Source organism: Sus scrofa, chromosome 6 (assembly GCF_000003025.6).
Source record: "Sus scrofa isolate TJ Tabasco breed Duroc chromosome 6, Sscrofa11.1, whole genome shotgun sequence".
Classification (NCBI taxonomy): domain Eukaryota; kingdom Metazoa; phylum Chordata; class Mammalia; order Artiodactyla; family Suidae; genus Sus; species Sus scrofa.
Window position 1 is genome coordinate 163,065,592 of NC_010448.4, and position 20,988 is coordinate 163,086,579.

The 20,988-nt window shown below is 50.8% G+C and overlaps 1 protein-coding gene across 2 annotated transcripts in view; it reads left to right on the forward strand.

Annotated features, from left to right (window-relative positions):
- AGBL4 (ATP/GTP binding protein like 4) overlaps positions 1-20,988 on the forward strand; it is a 1,262,788-nt gene that overhangs the window by 1,112,097 nt on the left and 129,703 nt on the right. For both annotated transcript variants that reach the window (XM_021097823.1, XM_021097822.1), the window contains exons 7-8: positions 8,426-8,515; positions 19,091-19,205. In XM_021097823.1, the coding sequence (XP_020953482.1) occupies positions 8,426-8,515; positions 19,091-19,205 (205 nt within the window). The remainder of the gene's footprint in view (positions 1-8,425; positions 8,516-19,090; positions 19,206-20,988) is intronic.

The window sequence follows — 20,988 nt, forward strand, 5'->3', positions numbered from 1 at the left end:
AGGCAAAGCCGGGGCCCTCAGTTCTAGCCTGATGTGCTCACACAACCAAAGGGCAACAAGCACTCGAGAGCTATTCCAAGAGGATTTATTGTGCGCCTTCTGTGTGCAAGGCCCTGGGAGTACAATTTGGGAAGAAGATGCAAAGGCACGGCTCTAATGCTGAAACGCTACATTCATTCTGCTCTAATGTTCAACATTCTACTCGCATGTTAAAACTCTAGTGGCCTCGGTTTCTGCATCTCTCAGGCCGGGTGACCTCGCAGGGCCTGTAGGACCCTCTTTCTGAGCCCATCCTGTGTCTTGGGCACAGACCCAAGGCATTGTATTGCCTCTGTTCTTACAACACCCCTGTGAAGCTGTTAGCATCACCCTCATGTCACAGGTGAGGAAATGAAGGATCCAGAGCTCACGGTCACGTGTGGCAGGGTTTGGATCGAACCCTCCCTCTACCTCTGGCATTCAAGTTTACAACCGCAAAGCCAGGCTTGATTTTTCTTCGCTCGTCTTTGAGCTCCTGGATGGCAGGGACAGGGTCTGAGTCCCCTCTATGTCCCCAGAGTTTGGCATACGGTCAGTGTTGGAAAAGCTGCAGAGAAGGGAACTAACAAAGAAACTCCTTTGTGCTGGGCCTTCTGGTCTCTTTGGCCTCAGCCCTGCCGGCTCTCCTCGGCCTCCGCAGCTGAAGGCTGGTGCAGCACCACCCAGATCCCTCCCCAGTACCAATTCCCCCAGTTCCCAGGAGCAGAGCGCTGCTGCCTGACAGCTCACAGCTGAGCTCCCCCTGAAACTACACTCAGCTGAAGGAAGCAGCCTTGCCTGGGGCTCCACCCCAGGACTTGCGGGCCGCCCACATCCGCCTCCTGCCCACGCCAGACACAGAGCCAGCCCCGCTGCCTCTTGGAACAGCGATGCCGGGCCCTCCTGGCCCAGAGCTCCCCACGGGACTGATTAAAGTCACTGCAGAGACGGTCCCGATCCTGCCTGACTCCCTGCTCACACGGGTCGTGAAGAGCCGTGCCCGGGAGGCCTCGCGCGCTGCCATCTCGGCGTCTCCCCAGGAGCCCTGACCCTGGTAGGTACCCTGAGCAGGTGGCTCAGATTCTGATGTTTGGAGGAGCTTGGAGGATGCTGGGGTCAAAATAGATGGTGGTGGGGACAGCCATCCTGCCGTGACCTACCCGGAAGGCTGCCTGCCTGCCTGCCTGCTCCAGGCCCAGAGGCCCAGCCCAGCAGGGCAGCCTGGCCAAGGGCCACTGCCCCTGTGACTGTCGAGGGGACGACTGGCCCGTCTCCTCTGTATCTCAGGCCCGTCACTTTCTGGCTTTCTTCACATCCCTGGCAGGCACCCCCTGGGCGCTTTCCAAGCACCCGTCTGCATGGACGTGCCCACCGCAGCCCAGTGGCAAGAGAGGTGGCTGTGTGGGCGCTGGAGCTCTGTGCCCTGGGTTCCAGACCTGGCTCACACGCTCTCTCGCTGTGTGGCCTGGGGCAGGTCGCTTGCTCTCTCTGGGCCCTCCCTTCATCTTCACGTTGAGGCCCTTCCACTTAGCAATTCCCCGAGCCTGGCAGTTCTACTGGCCTCACGGGGCTTCCTTTAAGTCGGAGGCCTCCTGACTGAGTTTTGAAGCCAAGAGAGCCGCTTTCCTATGTGGCAGACAACACGAGGCCGAAGCTCCTTCCCAAAGGCCTGAGACTCCACCATGACTGCTTCCTTTCTCCGCAGGAGCGTTTCTCTGTCATGAGCAGACTCTTTGCAGTGATAACCTTTCTTCTTTCCTCCCATCGCATCGAGGGTAGCAGATGCCGTCCCTAACCTTGGCGCATGGCTCTGTCTCCCTCACAGATATGAGATTTTAGCCCTGAGACACCTGAGCCTCGCTGAGGGCAAATGACCCAGAGGGCAGGGGGGCAAGGAAGTGGGAGACCTGAACATAAACTTGGCCAACACCGCTGTTTCTCAAGGTGACGGGAGGCTCAGAAGAGCAGGTGCTGGGCATGAGGCAGAACAGATCTGAGCTGTGGCTTTCGGCCCTGCCTGAGCGAGGCAGCGAGTGACCTATGGCCAGATGATGGGTCCAGATTGAACTCCGTGAGTTCAGAGGCGGCTGAGGGCACTGTGGTCTGGGGGGGTCTGGAAGATTTTTGGAGGAGTTGGGGCAAAGATGGGACATCTATGGCATTGAAAGTTTGCTTGGAAAGATCGTGACACAGCCAGTCTGAATAGAGCAGAACATTTTATTGGCATTTATAGAATATTCAACCAGGGGCTGTTTTCCTCTGAGGAGATGTGGGAAGTTTGGTGACATCTGGAGCTGGTTTGATTGTCATGTGCGGGGGAGGGGTGCGTCGGCATCTAGTGGGCCGAACGAGAGAGTCGGCCTTCGGGGCGCGGCGCAGGGCTCCACGCAGTCAGTTACCGGCTGGCCACGTCCACGGGTGCCGAGAAACCTGTTCCCGTGGCTTGTGGCTCAGTAAACGGGACCTGCTGTCACAGGCACAGCCAGGAGCAGGAATGGGACATCTCTCACTTAAGGCTCGTCTTGGGAGCCAGCGATGATGATTTTCATTTTACAAGGAGCTGAGGCTCAGAATGTATAAGGAATTTGCTCAAGGCCTCACAGCCAGTGATCTCAGAGGCCTGGCTATGAGTCCTGGTCTGTTTGCCCAGGAAGCCAGCGGGCTTTCCACCTGACACTCCTTCAGGGAACAGAGGATACGCAGGGGCCAGCGACCTGCCCAGGGTCCCCCGTCCAGCTCGCCCTCCTGTCGGATTCACCCTCAGTCACTTGGGCTGAGTCAGCCCCGAATACTTTTGCTTTCAACAAGTCTCATCTCTGCCTGATGCAGTCACTCACCGGTCCTCCAGGGCCTCCGAGAAAGCTCGATCCATGCCTCCTAAACCTACATTTCTCATAAAATTACCTACAAGAAACCACGCACCTTGAGCCTGTTCTGACGTAATTCGCAGCTCCTCTTCCTTCTTCAGGGTCTGTATCAGCAACAGCGTGAGAGCCTCCCATCCGCTCAACATGACGTATTTTCCAGGGAAAATCATTGTGCTGATGAAATCCGATACAAGACAGCGGAAACATCAGGGGTGGCCTGGGACAAGTCCTGGATGGACGTTCGTTTCCTCTCCCCCTCCTCAGGGGAGGCCCAGCCACGCAGAGTCTGGAAGGCTGAGCAGGAGGGAGCCAGACAGATGAGCTGGGGGCTGGCATTCTGGGCAGAGAGGAGAGCGCACCCCCGGGAGTGGTGGTGTGGCGAGAACTGTCCTGCTCATGGGACCTGCTTGGCCCCAAGTATGAGAGACAAGACTGCAACTACGCTGGTTTGGAAACCAACAGGAGGGCACTTTGCTTTCCTTTTCTTTTTCTTTTTTTTAAAGTTTTACCCAAGGGTAGTTGATTAAGTTGCACTAATTTCTGTGGTTCAACAAAATGATTCACTTTTACGTATACACACAGCCATTCTCTTTTAGGTTCTTTTCCAACATAGATCATTACAAAATATTGGGTAGAGTTCTCTGGGCTATACAGCAGGTCCCCGTTGGCCAATCATTCCATGAACCTCAGTGTGCATATGCCAAATCCCAACCCCCCCCCTCGTCTTTCCCTCCTATCCCCTCCCTTTGGTAAACATGAGTTTGTTTTCAAAGTCTGTGAGTCTGTTTCTACTCTGCAAATAAGTTCATTTGTATCCATTTTTTTTTTTTTAGGTTTCACACATAAGTGAGATCACATGACATTTGTCTTTCACTGTCTAATTTCACTTAGTATGATAATTTCTAGGTCCATCTATGTTGCTGCAAATAGCATTATTTCATTCTTTATTATGACTGAGTAATATTCCATTGCGTGTATGTACCACATCTTCTTTATCCACTCCTCTGTCGATGGACATTTGGGTTGCTTCCGTGTCTTGGTTATTGTACATAGTGCTGCAGTGAACATTTATATGTCTTTTTGAATGATGGTTTTGTCCGGATAGATGTCCAGGAGTGGGATTGCTGGGTTAGACGGTAGTTCTGGATTTGGTTTTCCAAGGAAGCCCCATACTGTTTTCCATGGTGGTTGTACCAATTTACATTCCTCCGACAGTGTAGGAGGGTTAGGAGGGCACTTTCTTGACTTCCTGATGCCTTCAGGGATGATAAAGTCAAGAAAATGAAGAAGACTTACCTGTTTTAAAAGCGCCTTCTCCTGTCGCGACATTCCCACTTCTGTCCCAGTTCCCCGCCCGCTTCTTCCTTCACGGAGCACCTCAGTCCCTGTGACAAGTTACTGTCAGGAGAGGTGGGAAACCAAAGTGACAGTGTGTGCTTCTGGGAGATGTGTGTCCTCAGAGGCCTCAGATGCATGTCCTGTCCTCTGGGTCCTTGTGGCATCTCGGTTGGTGCTCCCAACAAGCACAAATCATGGATAACTGAGCAGACGGCTGGAGGCTCACTTTCCTGACACCAAGGTTGTGGCTCTGGGCCTCACTCAGCCTCGGGGTCAACAGAGGCGATGCAAAGTTTCTCACATTCTCCTTCAACCAGGGAGGTGGAGTTATCTCCAGGGGCATGGGTTAGTTATCTCTCACCGCCTAACACAGTACTTCAGAATTCAGCCTTTTAAAACAACAAGCACTTATTATCTCTCCATTTCTGTGGGTCAGGAATGCGGGAGCAGCTTAGCTGGCTGGTTCTGGCTCAGGGTCTCTCCTGAGTCTGTAGTAAGTTGACGGTCAGGGCTACAGTGCGTCAGGGGCGTGGTGGTCCTTTCTGGGGGCCTCTCCACAGGCCACCTGGGTGTCCTTCCGTCTCGGCTGCTGGATTCCCCCGGAGTGACTGAGATAGAGAGAGAGATCATCCCAGATGGAAGCCACTGTTTTTTGTAGCCTAATTTCAAACCCAAGCATCATCACCTCTGCAGTATTGTTTGTTAGAACAAGTGTCTAAGCCCAGCCCACTCGGTGGGGGAGGGAGCTCACCTGGGAAAAAGGATTGACGAAGGACCTGTGGATGCATTTTTAAAACCACCACCAAGTTCCCTAGTGGCTCAGCTGGTTAAGGATCTGGGGATGTCACTTCTGTGTGTCTGGTTACTGCTGTGCTGTGGGTTCAACCCTGGCTCAGGAATTTCTTCATGCTGCTCCCGCCCTCAGACAAAACAAAATCAAAACAGAAAACCACCACAAGGACCCTATGTCATCTCCAAGAGGTGAATGACACAGTGGCTAAGAACATACATTTGAGATTCATAAAGATCTGGGTTTGACCCTGGCCTCCATTTTGCTCCTTAGGCAGGTCCAGACACGTCACTCACCTTGATAGATCTCAATTCCTATATGGGGTAAGAATCAGGTATTGCATTGGGTTGCTCTGAAAATTAAACGAGATCATACATGTAAAGTGCTGGCATAGATAAATATGGAATAAATACGGCTTAATGGCTCTGGCAGCTGGGTGATATTATTGTCCTCCTTCACAAGAGGCAGGAGGGCATAGAGGTAAGAACACAGGGGGAGTCGGACTGCCTGGTGGGACTCGGGCTCTGCCAGCCATTAGCTGTGGGAGGCAGGGTGAGCCACTTAATGTTGCTCGGTCTTGATTTTCTATAAAATGAAGAGAACGATAGCTAGTACCTAATAGGTGCTCAATACATATTTTATGAATAAAGAAATGGTGGCTGATAGAGGGATACCATCCGTCTATAAAGGAGTGTGTGTATATGTGTTTGCACGTGCGTATGCGTGTGTATGCGTGTGTGTGCTACACAAAGAACATTTGACTCCAAACACCTTCTGCTGGCTAGGGATCCTGGTGTGGCTGTCCCAGCTCCACTTCAGCGTACCCCGCACCCCTGAGCATGTCCCCACCAAAGCCCCCAGCTTTCTCTTCCCTTACATGGTGTTCTTGGTCTCATTGTTCAGCTTCTTTTCCACCCTGGCTTTGTTCAAGCATGTGCTTCCTTCATCATCCCTGCTGCCTCCACCAAGAATATGTTTAATTGGCTTTGCCTGAGTCTGGGGATTTGGTGATGGGATGGGGGGGACATGAAGGGGGGGTGTCCCGTGTCACACCACCTCAGAGCTGCTGCATTACCTTAAATTGATTTTGCAAATGAAAACTAAAAGCTAAGCAAAGACGATCCATCCATTTTGCCTAAAGATGATTATAATGCTCTTTTACGGCCTCCTAAATGACAAAGCAATTTGTTACCTGCCTGCATCAACATTTGCTTATATTAGCACCCGAGATGCTTGATTTTTATTAGCCCCATGTTATCATTTTATGAAGACGCAGGGGCTCAGTAAAATTAGTGTGCAAATGGAATGCCCCTTTTGCATTTCCCTGTGGTCAGCAGAAATGCTGAATGCAATTGAGTTGATACCAGGTCAGGGGAGACATCCATAAAGGTAGCCTTCACTGAGGCCCCGTGCTGCCGTGTAGTATTTCTCTGCTGCTGGATAGATGGGGTCAGGGTTAGACAGTGTTTTTTTAAAAGGGCTTGGTGGCATTTTGTTTGGTGTTTTTTAAGTGAAGAAGCAATATAAATACTGAGACATAGCTCAACTCCCACCAGCAATGAGGGATGAAATCAAACGCTCTTTTGTACATTGTAGATGGAAACGCAGTAGATGTAGGATCTGACACCTCTGTTTGTGGGTCCAGGAGGAGACAGCGAAAGGCGCTGGGTTCTGCCACGCTGGCTGCAGGACCTCCTTCTCTTAGCCTCAGTTCCCGCATCTGTAAAGTGGGATTGATTCTCTCCACCTCACAGAAACATAATGAAGATGAAATAAGATATTCTGTGTCTAAATTTCTCCATAAACCGTCATCTACATGAGTATTTTTTACTTATTAATTCAAAAGCCAGTTCGTGAGCATGTATTCCACACAGGGCCCTGGGAAAGACATTAAACAGACTCCCTGAAAGTCACAGTTTCTCCCACAATGAGCTTGTATGCAGTCCAAGAAATGTTCAGGTATCTACCTCCTCTTTTAAACCATACGCTTCTTAAGAACAGGTGAGCTTTCTCTCTCTCCTTTTGCTCTTTTTATTATTATTTTTAAAGTATAGGTGATTTGCAATGTTTGGTCAAGTTCTATTGTACGACACAGTGACCCAATCTCTCACATTCCCCTGTGCTGTACAGTAGGCTCCCGTGGCCCATCCATTCCAAACATGACAGTTAGCGTCCCCCAAATGCCTGTCCGTCCCGCTCCTTCCCCTTCCCCCCCAAGTCTGCTCTTCTTGGCCATGATCTGCTTCGGTGTTTGTTTGTTTGTTTGTTATTTTTAGACAGGATCATCTGTTCCATATTTTAGATTCCACAAATAAGTGCTAGCATATGGCATGTGTCTTTTTCTTTCTGGCTTTCTTGACTTAGTATGAGAGTCTCTACTCGAGATCCATCCATGTTGCTGCGCATGGCATTAGCATTAGTCTCCCTTTGCTCTTAAAGGTGCTTAACGTAGGGTGCTTCCAGAGTCCCCCCCAAACCCCCACATGCTTCAGATTCCCCGAACCTCCGTCTCAGGGAGACCCTCCCGCTCTGTTCAGGACACCCCTCTCTGCTCTTTGGTCTGGGGTGGGCCTCACTAGCTTCCCTTTTCTCGTGAATTAGTCTTGCGCTGATTCTTGTTCAGGGTCTGCAAACAGTTGTTACTTTGTCCATTCTTCTCGTCGCTTAAGATGAACGAGAAATCCGGTCCCACATGGTTCACTACGGCCATGGACTCTAATCTCAGTTCTGCTCTGCATGGCTCTGTATAACTTGAACAAGTTCTGTAACTTCTCGGAGCAACGGTTTCTGCCTGGGTAAAAGGAGTCTTAACTGTCATGTTTTTGTAAGGATTACAAATAATGTGTATAATGGGCCTGATGCAAAAGGTACTAATTAAATGGCAGCTGCTACTATCGCTTTACTAATATAGTAATAGTAGTAGTATATTACTATTACTAAAATGACTAAATGGTAATGTTACTATTTCTTTACTCCATCAGTTACTGACTAGTTACTGTGTTCCAGGCCATATGTGAGCTCATTTAATTATGACAGCAGCCCTATGAAGACAATATAGTCATCCACGTTTATAGATTAGCCCATGAAACTCAGAAAGGGATATGAAACTTGCCTCGTTTCGTGCTGAATGGATCTGGGATTTGACTTTCCTCATGTGACTTCTTCAGATGATTATAATAGGAGCCTGATCAATTGCACCAAAGGGCAGGAAAGGAGTTGTTCAATACTGGCTAACCAGGGGCAGCCTGCGATTAGTTCGTATGGCTGGCCCTTAATGGTTCTAACCCAATGATTTAGGATAAATGTAAAGCGACCCTCCCATTCCCTCTCCCCTGCCCACGCACATACACCAAACCCCTTGTCTCAGCTTTCCCCGTTTCCCTTAGCGACCTTCTGACGTTGTATCTTACAGACAACCTTCGAGAGGGAGCAGAGAAGAAGGTGGTGTTCATTACAGGACGCGTCCACCCAGGGGAAACACCCTCTTCATTTGTGTGTCAAGGTGAGTGCCAAGACCCCGTGGGCATCCTGGGCCTACCCGCCACCTGCAGCTGGGAGCACTGCCCGTGTGATGTGCGGGTGGCCTCTGCCACAGTATGGCCACGTGCAGAGTCATCTCGGATGAGAATTCACTTCCAAAGAGGCTACCTCTGACCTCCATTAGAATTTATTTCTCTAAATATTTATTGAATACATGCATGTCTGGAAGAACGGATGAGTGAGTGGATGGATAGGTGCATGGATAAATGAATACATGGAGCTGAAGGAAGTTCTCTTGTTCCTCTTGTCTGGAGGAAGCGTCACAGAGTCATTGCTTCCCAGCTTTGTGTTCCTTGTCTCTGGGGGTTTACAAAAATAAGAAAGATGGCCTTCTCTCATCCACCATTACAACAGGGAAGGAAGGAAGGAAGGAAGGAAGGAAGGAAGGAAGGAAGGAAGGAAGGAAGGAAGGAAGAAAGGAATTATTAGCCTGTGTTGGTTAGGGTGCAGTAGACTGGGGAAGTGAGGGTTGAAAATTATCTAGGACTCCTTCATTCAATCATTCGCTTCACCAGCAACACTGGAAATAACTATCGCAAGCAAGGGATCCCAGCTTCGTATCACATGACCAGAGTTAAATGGGTGGTAATTTTTCTTCTCAAATCTCTCTCTTTATAATTGAATTTTTATTTATTATCATTTAATCCATATAAATGTATATTTAGTCAACAGTATATACATGCATATATTCAGTTAGCAGTATAAATAGGTTCAATATATAGTATATAAATAATAATGTAATGAATGCCCAGGTTCCCACCAGCTTAAGAAGCAGAATATTATCTACTGCTTTTAAATCCTCTGTTTTCCTTCCTTCCTCGTCCCACAGTTAATTAACCGTCATTTTGAATTTTTTATTTGTCCCTCTTCATAGTTTTACTACACATGCAAGCTTTCCTAAAACATGTATTTCTTAGTTTTGCATGTTTTGGAGATTCGTAAACATGGCATCATTCTGTATCTATTGGAGTTGTTTTGCCCAACGTCCATGTCAGTGAGTAGAGCTGTCATTCACTTGTTTTTACCCTGTGTTCCATTCCATGTCTGCCTTTGCCTCAACTTACCTATCGATGCTCCTGAGGATGAATGGAGAATATATGCCCGAGGGTGTCTAACTGTGGGATGTAACTGCTGGGTCATAGGTTGTGTGCTTCTTCGACCTTACTGAACATTTCCAAGTTTCTCTCTACAATACCCACCTTGACACCTCCACCATCAACATATGCCCTCCTGCCAACCCGCAATCTTACCAGTGATTTCACATTTTTACCACATAGCAGGTGTATTGTACATACACTACGTGATACTATGTGTGAGCCCAGCTTTGTTCTAAGCACTGTACACATTTTTATTTTATGTTAGTAATATATTCTGTTAATTCAATCTAAATTCTTTGATTTATTTTGATTATACATAATATTTGGATTATTCTTTTTCTATGTCGGAGGAGCTAATATTAACTATATTTTTACGTGTGGGAAAACTGAAGTTTGGAATGGTTAAGTGATCTATCTTATTTTAGTCTCAAAATGACCCTGAGGTCAAAGAGCTATGAAAAAAAAATTCACAGAGGTTCTATAATTTGAGAGATGCAGCATGCTGCCGTGGAAGTATCCATGACTGGCCATCGATCTTGGGGCCAGATATTGGCTCTGCCACTTCCTAGAAGTTCGGTTTCCTCAAACATAAAAGAAATGATGTCAATATCTATCTGTAAAGGCTGCCGTGAGGCTGGCATGAGACGAATGTAAACATACACCCAGTCCTGTGCCTGGCACACAGCAGATACTCAACAAATGTCGCCCCCTTCCCCATGGGATCTGAGACGACGAAGCAGGTAGTCTGCTGTGTAAACTCTGAGGCACTCTACAAATACGGGCTTTGTTTTCCCTGTTCGTATTCTGGCAGGGCTTGGGTCAGGCACCACTGCCTCCCTCTCTTTGTTTCAGACAAGGAGGCTGAGCTTCAGAGAGAGGAAACAGTTGTCCAAAGACAAGTAAAGGCATGGCTGGGGGTCTCAGCTCCCACTCCAGCCACCTTAGCTGATGCCTTGCCGTTCTCATTTCCAGCCTTCTGCTTCCCGGGCACTGTCCTTGCAATAACCTCTCCCAGGTCCCTCCTGGTTGTACCAACCCCTTTACTGGAAGCCATCTGTCCGTTACTAAACTTGGCAGCAGCACTGTTCCCCTAGCTGATCAGATGCAACTATTTTGTCCTTGTTGTGAAAAGACAGTAGTCTTACTCTCAATACTTCCATCTCTGGGAGCCCAAAGTCCCGTGCCCACCTCCTCCATGGGCAGCAGAGGACAGGGGCACCATCCCCTTTCACAGACAAGGTCTGAGACACAGAGAAGTCGGGTAGATCTCATTACCCTGCTTTTCCCCAAGTGGAATCGGGATGGTGCCGAGTTTACCAGCAGACTCAGTGCAGTCCTGTAGGCTTTCAGTCAATGTTTTCTCCTTGGCAGAGACTTTGAATGCCTTTACCTTCTCAAGATCAACTCCAAACTCCTTGGTTGACACTCACAATCTTCCAGGATCTGGGTCTTGCAGGTGGCCTTGGCCTCATTACATCCAATCCCCACCACATCCCCGGGATGGACGTTCTTCCCCTACCCCTGGGCCTTTGCACCTGCTGCTCCTTTGCCTAGGAGGTCCTGTGCCCACTTCTTGCCATCTGGCAAACACCCCTCATCTCCCAAGCTTCACTCCCTTCAGCCCACTGCTTTGCGCCTGCCTTGTGGGTTAACCCGTGGTCATCTTCTCCCTCTGATTTGTTATGCATTTTATTTCTATTGGTGACTCTCTTTAAACTTGAGGCCTATCCGAGTCTGCCATTTTCCACATCTGTGAAATGGGCATTACTTTGTTCATCTCAGGGGGCTGTTTGAGGAACAGACGTGGTCTTGGCTCTGGCAGGCAGTCTGAGTTCAGGAAGAGGGGCCTCCAGTTCACACAGCCAGTAAAGAGCAGAGGGGGCTTTGAACCTGGGTCTCCCAAGCCTGGCTTGCTCTTTTCCCCCACTGGGGATGGGAAGCTCTAGAAAGCCAAGCTTTCTGCCTGGAAAAACACAGCGCTCTGGCCACCCCACAATCATCAATATGCATTTGACGTGTGAGGTGCTGTACGCTCAGGGAAGTGAGGCAGCTCACCGGGGACCACACAGCCAGTCCATGGCGCCCAGCCCCAGGCCTGGCCTTCCTCCTACCCTGTCTTTGTAATTGTCCCGAGACAACTCACCCTTCCTGAGGCAGCTCGAGACAGGCAGCATCCCCCACTCTGCCCCTGAGGACCAGAGGCAGTTTTTCCCCAGGGTCCCCCCGCCTCCTGGGGACAGCCCCGCTCCAGCCCCACAGGGCTCAGCTGGACACCACTCCCCATCCCACCTCATTCTAGGAAGGGCTCGAGGGTCTACAGCCTAGAGGAACGGTGGCTGAAGTACCTTCGGTTCTGTTAACTCCTTTCCCCACTAACTGGTGCAGTGACCTTGAGCAGAGAACAGACATGTGGGGCCTGGCCGTCCCCATCTGGCTGGGACCTCAGTTCTCACAGCCGAGCTGCTGACGCACCTGCTGCTGGGAGCTGTGAGGTCCTGTTCTGGCAGAGCTCTGTGGGGGTGGCATGTGTGGTGGGGAGCAGGGCTTCAATTTCCTCAAGGTTCTGCTTGGTGGGGGGATGGCTGACCCTCCAAACCCACACTCACAGTCTCTGTGAGGCCACACTGCTCTCCAGCTACGACGTGCGAGATCACGGGAGCTCCCACGTTGCCCCGGGGCAGAGACCGTGAGCTGACTCTCTGGAGCTATGTCACCTGGGATCAAAGCTCAGTTTCCCTACCTAGGACAGGATGACCTTGACGATGGTCCATGACCTCTCTGTGCCTCGATCCCTTTATCTCAAAAGGGAACTAGTAATGGGAATTCTGCCTCCTAGGGTTGTTGTGAAGATTAAGTGAGTTACTATCCCTGCAACATTTAAGAATTCCAAGAAGCACGGAGGAGGGGTTATTTGCAGGGGAAGAGGTGGCACTAATGGGGCACCTCGCAGGTGCCAGGTGAGCTGCCTCTGATCCTTACTGGGAACCCAACCCCAGGCACATGACTCCTGCACTGTCCCGCCTTCCTCACCGCCTTCTCGAAAGAGCCGTTAGCTGAACCCTTCTTGTCTATGCACCGGGAAGAACGCAGTGCAAGTCAACGAGAGCTAGACCCCAGCACTCGGACTCCAGGTCGAAGCTGGAGCCAGACTGGCCATCATCCAAAAGTCTACAAACAATAAGTGCTGGAGAGGGTGTGGAGGAAAAGGAACCCTATTACACTGTTGGTGGGATTGTAAATTGGTGCAACCACTGTGGGAAACAGTATGGAGATTCCTCAGAAAACTAAATATAGAACTACCATTCGATCCAGCAATCCCACTCCTGGGCATCTATCCAGAGAAAACCACGACTCGCAAAGACAAATGTACTCTGAGGTTCACTGCAGCACTATTTACAATAGCCAAGACATGGAATCAACCTAAATGTCCATCGACAGAGGAGTGGATCAAGAAGATATGGTGCATATACACAATGGAATATTACTCAGCCATTAAAAGGAACAAAATACCAGCATTTTTAGCAACATGGATGGACCTAGAAACTATCATGCTAAGTGTAGTCAGCCATACAATGAGACACCAACATCAAATGCTTTCACTGACATGTGGGATCTGAAAAAAGGACAGACTGAACTTCTTTGCAGAACAGATGCTGACTCACAGACATTGAAAAACTTATGGTCTCCAGAGGAGACAGTTTGGGGGGTGGGGGGATGTGCTTGGGTTGTGGGATGGAAATCCTGTGAAATTGGATTGTGATGATCATAAATTATACAACTACAGATGTGATAAATTCATCTGAGTAATAAAACAAAAACCAAAACAAACAAAATCCCACGTCCATGGAACGCTACTGCGGGAAGCCACCTCGAGGCTGCTGGGACAGAGGGTGCGGCTGAGGCTCTGGACTCAAGCAGCCCTGAGTCTGAGTCCCGCCACTTTCACCTCCTCATGGAGACTCTCAGAGCCAGTTTCTCTGCCTATAAAATGCGGCAGCGGCCAGGAGGGATTCAGTCAGCCTTCCTCACAGCATGTCAGGGGGCCCACCAGGCTCTTCCCCTGGAAGCTCACTGTTCAGGGGTGTCCTGTGGGGGCAGGGAGGAGGACACACACACGCACACACACGACCACCAAGCACAACCTAACATTTCCCACAGTGCAGTGCTGACCATTGCCCCCCCCACCCCGTTTTCCTCCCACCTCTCTCCCTCCCCCGTTCTCCCCCTCGGCCCTCTCTCTCCCACACAGCCTCACATATGCATGACGCTAGATCCACTAAGGATTGTCATGGGGCCTTTTGCTTCCCCAGATGTGTCTTTTCATCCGCGAAATGGGCAGAGCTGGGAATGGGAGAGTGAGAACTTGGGTTCTGTGAACTGCAGGTCCTCCAGGGCCAGATGACCTGTGCTTCCATAATCTGGGGTCCTCGGGCATCTAAGGGCAGACGAGGCCTTGGTACCCAGAGAGAGAGGGCCTAGGTAGGTAGCTAGGCCTAGAGAGGCTCCTGTTACGTGACCCACACTCTGAGCCCAGCAGAGACCCGCCCCCCGCCCCCAACTTTCTTGCTTCAAGCCCAGGCTCTTCCCCCTGTAGTGTCCTGTCTCTTAGAGAACAGCAACAGTAAGCCCTACACAGATTCTCTAGAGAAAAGTCATGCAGGCATGTAAGCAAACCCTTCTGCAGATCATATGTCAACAGATTCCTGGCTCTTCTCATTTGGGCTTAACAGAGAGGGCACCACTTTGAAGCCGGTAGAACTGCGTCTGAATCCCGGCCAGGCTCCTGTTGACACTCTTGCCCATGCTGTCACCACCCTGACTTTGTTTCCCAGTCTGCAGAGTGGAGCTGATACAGTTACAGTCGATGGAGCTACGGAACGTACAGCGCCCGTTGCTGGGGCATCTGTATTCGTTCAGTTCACACGTTATCTTTTGAGGACTTTCCTGTCCCAGCACCGAGCTGGGCCCTGACAAAATCATGGCCAAGAGGAGGAGCTGACCTTGCCCTCCTGAAGCTCAGAGCCCCGAGGGACCACAACTTGCTCGGCCCCCAAACTCAGAAGTACCAGAAACGTAGCTAACCTTCCTTCCTTTCCTGAAACGGAGCTCGGTTCTCATTTTGAGGCCCATTCTGCCGGGGACCAGAAACTTCATCTCAGTCATTTTGAAGTCACCTTTCCCCAAGACTTCTGATGCTCCTGGGGACGACAGACAAAGAGTCTTGTCATCGGCGCCACCGTCTATCTGCACTGCTTCCCCGGTGTCGGCAGCATCCTCGTGATTCTCACTGCAGAGCCCCTGCAGGTCTCCACCAGGCCAGACCCTGGTTCCTGACTGCAGGCCTCTTTACGTGTGCTGGCTCTTTGCTGTGTGTCCCCTGCCACCACTCTGTCCGCCTTCAGGACATCCGCCCATCATTATGACTTCTCTCCAGACCACATTCCACGCTGCAGCTGGGGGAGCTCGCTAAAGCCCAGACCTGCCCCGACCTTGCAGTGGCGTCCTGTACCCTTTATATTCTTCAGCAGAACATCAAATCCCTGTTCATCCCACCCACTTCTCAGTATTCTCCCGCCTTCACACCTTCAGCCAAACCAAATAAAAGCAACGAGTAAACAACAGGCTTTCTGTGTGTGGAACACGTTGCTTATACTAACTCACTGGAATCCTCCCGATACCCCACAAAGTAGCTACGGTTGTTCTCTTCTTGTTAATGGATCAGGAAACTAAGGAATTGCGAGGCGAAGGCCACACAGCTAGTCCAGTTTCATCACAAAGCTACATCCCCGGGAGTGGACGAGCTCTGTTAGCAAAGAGGCTCTCTTCCTTCTCCCCTGCCAGCCTTTGTGTGAGGGCTTCCCCTGTCTACGACAGCAGCCACTGGCACCTCTGTCATCAGGCTCCCTCTACTCATCCTTTCAGTTTCCGTAGCGCCTTCCTGACCCCCAGGCTAGGGCAGAAGCCCCCTGGATTCCCAGCGCTTGGCCAATGGATACATCAGAGAGCTGCTCTTCCCCCGTCCACCCCTTCAAGCAGGAATCTTTCTGCATTTTGGGATGGTGAGCTTGTGGCCACACCTGGCCCCGTGAACGTCTGTGGAAGGAGTGATTGTCAGTTCAACCAACCCTCTACTTTGTCCAGGTCAAATGAACTCCTGGGCCCAATCTACCAGCAGGCATCTGTTAGGCACCTGCTGTGTGCCTTGCCCTGAACCAAGTACACAGGGAGAAAGAGCAGTAATGAAGGTTCGGCTGTGCTTTGCCTGACGAAGGTCACCACGGCCATGCCAGGTCAGCACCGGGCGGGGATGTCTGCCAGGCAGCGTTTGTCTTAGAGTCTTTGCCGCTCCTCCTCCAGCCTCTGCCTTCCCGGCTTCCTGTCATCTTGCATCCTTCCATCCCCCTGATCACATCAGTTTAAAGGAAAAGACCCGCAAATTTATTTACTGAAGGGGCAGAGATTGACTCCAAGGGGGCGGATTGCGTCTCCCAGCAGGTGAGCGATTATTCCCCTCACTTAACGGAGGAGGCGCCTGCTGCTCTGGGAAGGGGAACAAAATAGACGGAATCAGACTGTTGGGTTGGGATTTACAGTTGTTGGGAATTACTGGGCTCTTTCTTTTTTTTGTCCTTTCGTCTTTTTAGGGCCACGCCCGCGGCATATGGAGATTCCCAGCTGGGAGTCAAATCGGAGCTGTAGTCACCAGCCTACGCCACAGCCACAGCCACACGGGATCCGAGCCGCATCTGCCAACTACACCACAGCTCACAGCAACGCCGGATCCTTAACCCACTGAGCGAGGCCAGGGATTGAACCCGCAACCTCATGGTTCCTAGTTGGGTTCGTTGACCTCTGAGCCACGACAGGAACTCCTCTTTCTTCTTATTTTAAAGCTGAGTCAAAACGAGACCCCAGGGAGTTCCACTTGTGGCACACCAGAAAAGAATCCGACTGGTATCCATGAGGACGCCAGGTGATCCCAGGCCTCGATCAGTGGGTCAGGGACCCAGCATTGCCATGAGCTGTGGTGTAGGTAGCAGATGTGGCTTGGATCCCATGTTTCTGTGGCTGTGGCGTAGGCCGGTAGCTGTAGCTCCATGGGTGTGGTCCTAAAAAAAGAAAAAAAAAGAAAAAAACAAAACCGAAAACCACAACCCAGGTTCTCTGCTGGTTCGTTGGCTTCTCCAATTCAGGGTCTCTGTCCCCAAACCCCATAGTTAGTAAGCCTTGCAAACCAGGACTCCTCATGTTAAATCCACTCTGTTTTTCACTCCCCCCCCCCCGCCCCCGCCAGTGCCTTTGATCTCACTGAGTTTCTGAGAGCAGAACACAATGCTCAGCTGCTGTGTCAGGCAGTGAAAACACAGGAGGTCTAACCCAGTCCCGCAACGGTCTTCCAGGTTAGGTGTTGTTATCTCTATATCAGAGACAGCTCGTAACCAGTTAGCAGTCACGTGGAGGAGCCAAGCCCACATTCTTTCTGCTTCCTTGGTCTGTGCAATGCTTTTGGCCCATCCCAAGGATGGCATTTCTTCTCCACTCTTATTTCTCTGCCTTTTCTCCTTATATTCCTCTTCACTCACCACCCGCTCCCCACACCAAATTTGAGTGAAAGGGCTCCTCCCAGTGTCCGGATCAATGGGAAGGATGCCTGTTAAACGTTACAGGACCTCAAGCCAAGAGATGGGTCAAAAACCTGGCCTTTCTCGCACCGCACTCACTCCGGGTGGCCGCGGCCTCTGGTCTGGCTTTGTTTTCCTCTCATCCTTTTACTAGCTGCCCAAGCAGCAGCCCAGTTAATCTGCTCATCTGTGAAGGAGGATGGCTTGCAATGAGCTCCTCCGTTTCCAGAAGCCTTCCTCTGAGGCAGCATGGCCAGGCTCTGAGCACAGGCTGGCTCCTGGATGGAGAGGGCTGCCCCGGGAGCCGGGGTCAACTAGTGGGCAGATTAAGCAATTATTAGCCCCTAATAAGGGTGCCTGGCATCATTACCCCCCCTGCGTACTGGCACACTACAGCTTTAATACGAGGACCAACAAATAAATGAGGGCATCTGGTCTACCGCAGCGTCGGCCGCGAGGTAAGTGATGTCCAACTGGCTCTCGGCTGCTGATGGAGTCTCAGCCTCGGCTTCATAAGAAGCCCAAGATGTCCCCCCCTGGTCACAGCGGCTCTGGAATGTGCCGTGGAGCCGCTTGTCATTCCAAGGGCCCACTGCCTGCCACTGGGCACGTGGATTGTTCTCAGTTCCCTTGCTGCTTCCTCCTGTCTGGCTGTCGAAACCTACTTATATTTCAGGGCCCAGCTCAAAGGCGTCTTTCTGCTTGGTGTCTTTCCTGCTCTCTACAGCAGGAAAGGCGTCCTCCTTCTGCACTTTGGGGAAGGTTTGTCCTCTCTTATCACTTTCCGGCATCATGGGCATTTCATGGAATGCCAGTGCTCCATTTCTCTCTTTTTCTCAGGCCTCTAATGAATATGTAGAAACGTGAAGAAGAAGGACAGGGTAGGACTCAGAGCTGCGGCTTTCTCACACCCTCTCTGTAGATCCCTGCAGGCCATTGCCAGAAAATCCACAAGGGCAGGGACAGGGTCAGACCTGCACATGAGCAAGAGCCCTCTGGCGGCAGCGACGGGGCCGCATTCCCGGGGCGGTCGCTGTCACCGAGGCCAGCTGAGATGGTGGCCTACACTAGAAGAGAGGCAGAAGGATGGCGAGAAGGGACAGATTTGCTAGATTCAAGAAAGAGGCTTGGGGGCTGCCTGACTGTGGGAGTAAAGTCCTGGGAATTCAACTTTTCTAAATCTGGTGCCCTGGAGGTGAGGCGGCATTGGTGCCTTCGAGACGCAGAGAGGGCAGCTGGCCCTGGAGGCAAAGAACAAAGGACCCACAAAGCAGGGAAAGAAATAGTGCTGGAGGCATTGATGAAACCTCCCTGTTCTCTTGTGACTTCTCTCTGCTCCCTGGTGCGCCCATCAGCCACACGAGGCCTGAGGCCCCCTAAGGTGCCTGACTCCGTCATCACCCAATCCATGTTAGCGCTTAGCTAGCAGCACGCCTGTGAGAGAGCATCTCTGAATTTACTGTTCAGAGTTATCCTGCCTCTCCGCCATCTGTCCGTCAAAGCCCAGGGGCCTTCCGAGGCACAGCCCGTGTGTCGTCTTTTCCTGGAAGCCCTGCCTGGGCTCTTGAGCAGGACTTGCTTGCCTCCAGCCCACGAGCTTCGGTATTACGTCTCGAGCTATCTCTTGGAAACAGAGATATCCTGTTTGTTAAATGCACTGGGCAGCACCTCATCCGTAGCTGTACACACACAGTGAGTGGTTCACGACATAGGCCCCAAATCACCTGATGGGTTCTTACTGTTTTCCCAGCTGAGGAAAATACGCTCCCTCCTTCTTGAAACACTTTGAGGTTAATCCAGATGCTTCTCTTTCCCCAGGGATCATCGACTTCCTCATAAGCCAGCACCCTATTGCTCGCGTCCTGCGGGAACACCTCGTCTTCAAGATTGCACCCATGCTCAATCCTGATGGCGTCTACCTGGGCAATTACAGGTGAGGGCGGGCGAATGCTTGGATTGTGCTGTGGAAGCAAGAACAAAGGGATATGCTTTCGAGGAAGAATTTTCAGACCAGCCATGCGTTCACTAGAGAAAGTTTCACCCTGGCTCTTGGGAAATGTGTCTAACAGGTTTCGGCTGTTTCATGCACAGCCACTTGAGGTCCCTTGCTGGAATCTTCTGGGGTCAGCTTGCTGGCCCAGAAATCAGGAGACTAGCATTGGTGTCGGTGCCTACTTCCTGTGGAGCCTTGGGGAATTCACTTTCCCTCTCTGATGCATTGCAGTTCTCTCGCAAAATTAAGACAATAGTTACCTTGCTGACACCTGTGAGCATCAAAAGCAATGGTGTGATGAATGTGGCTTTGCAGACTATCATAGAGGGGTGATGATGGATTCTGTTTCGTTTCTGGGTTTCTTCTTGGAGATTCTGAACAGGGGAGAGTGACATCCCAGGTCATGTGAACAGCATTTCTCTTCGGCGGGGCCATACTGGCTGGCTCTACACTCACGTGACACTCATATCTGGAACTCTCTTTCTCCTGGCTTAGCACCATATTTACAGCCGAAAATTCTGCTGCCCGGGAAACCATCTGCTGAAAGAACATTGATCCTCTGAGAGATATAGTGTTATTACCCTTATTTCACAGTTGAGGCAACAGACTTACCCAAAGTCACACAACCAGTAAATTATGGACTGTCTAACTTCACTGCCCAAATTATACAGCTGTAGAGCTGATTGGTCCCACAACACCAAACTCAAGGTAACACTCAAACTCCCCAGCTTTGATGCAAGGCTCTGTGTGACCTCACCCCCCACCTTCCAATCTTAGAACTGTTCCTTAGACATGTCCTGTTGGTCCCTGATATCCCACCTTCTATCCTCCCGGTCCCTTCTTCAACTTCGTAACCCTTCCTTACAACGCACCTTGAGCCTCTTCCCCCAAACCCCCAAAGAGGACTGGTCATTCCCTTCTCTGAGCTCCCACTGGCCTGGCTATTGAACACGTCTTGTCCCATTGCATGGACCCCACTGGACCTAAAGCACCAGAGGGAAAGGACTGAGCTTTCATGGCTGTTGTGCCCCTGGTGACTGTCACCAGGGAGCAGCACACAGTAGATGCTCAAAGAGAGTTTGGCAGATAGGAGGGAAGGAGAGGGATGACTTTACTCTTGGAGACACTATGGCTCAGAGCTGAGATGGGATTTGCCCAAGGTCATTGGCAGAGATCAGACCAGAACCCACACTTCCTGATACCTGTCAGCTCCATTCTAAACAGGGCTGGTTAATGCTTTCCCAGAGTGTGGGCATTGGATCCACAGGGGCTTCCTGGTACCCCTGGGTATGCGTTAGCGGGAACCCTTGGGATGCATGATGCCGTAATTAAAGACAGTTTTGCTTCCTTTGTTAATTGGCTCAAGCGACGGTTCATTAGCGTTGGTGGGTTTTATGGCAGCTGCAGGCCTAGGAGCAGTGTCTTTCCACCTTCCCTGGACAGAATGCACTGGAAGTGACAATGGAGGTGGAAAGACCCTTTGATTTGTGTGAACATTTCTGTTTAATTACAAGAGAGGCTGTGGTCAGAGAGAGGTCAGTACCATCCACTCCGCATACGTATCCGTGTCATCATCTGCTGTCTGGGGACGACCAGCTGGAAAGAGGTCTGTGACCTTGGCCAACATGCGTCCTCTCTTTGGGCTTCAGATGGCCAGGGTGGGTGGTGATGGGGCCCTAGCTGTTTCCCATATGTCCTCAAGCTCCAAATTTTGTGATTTGGG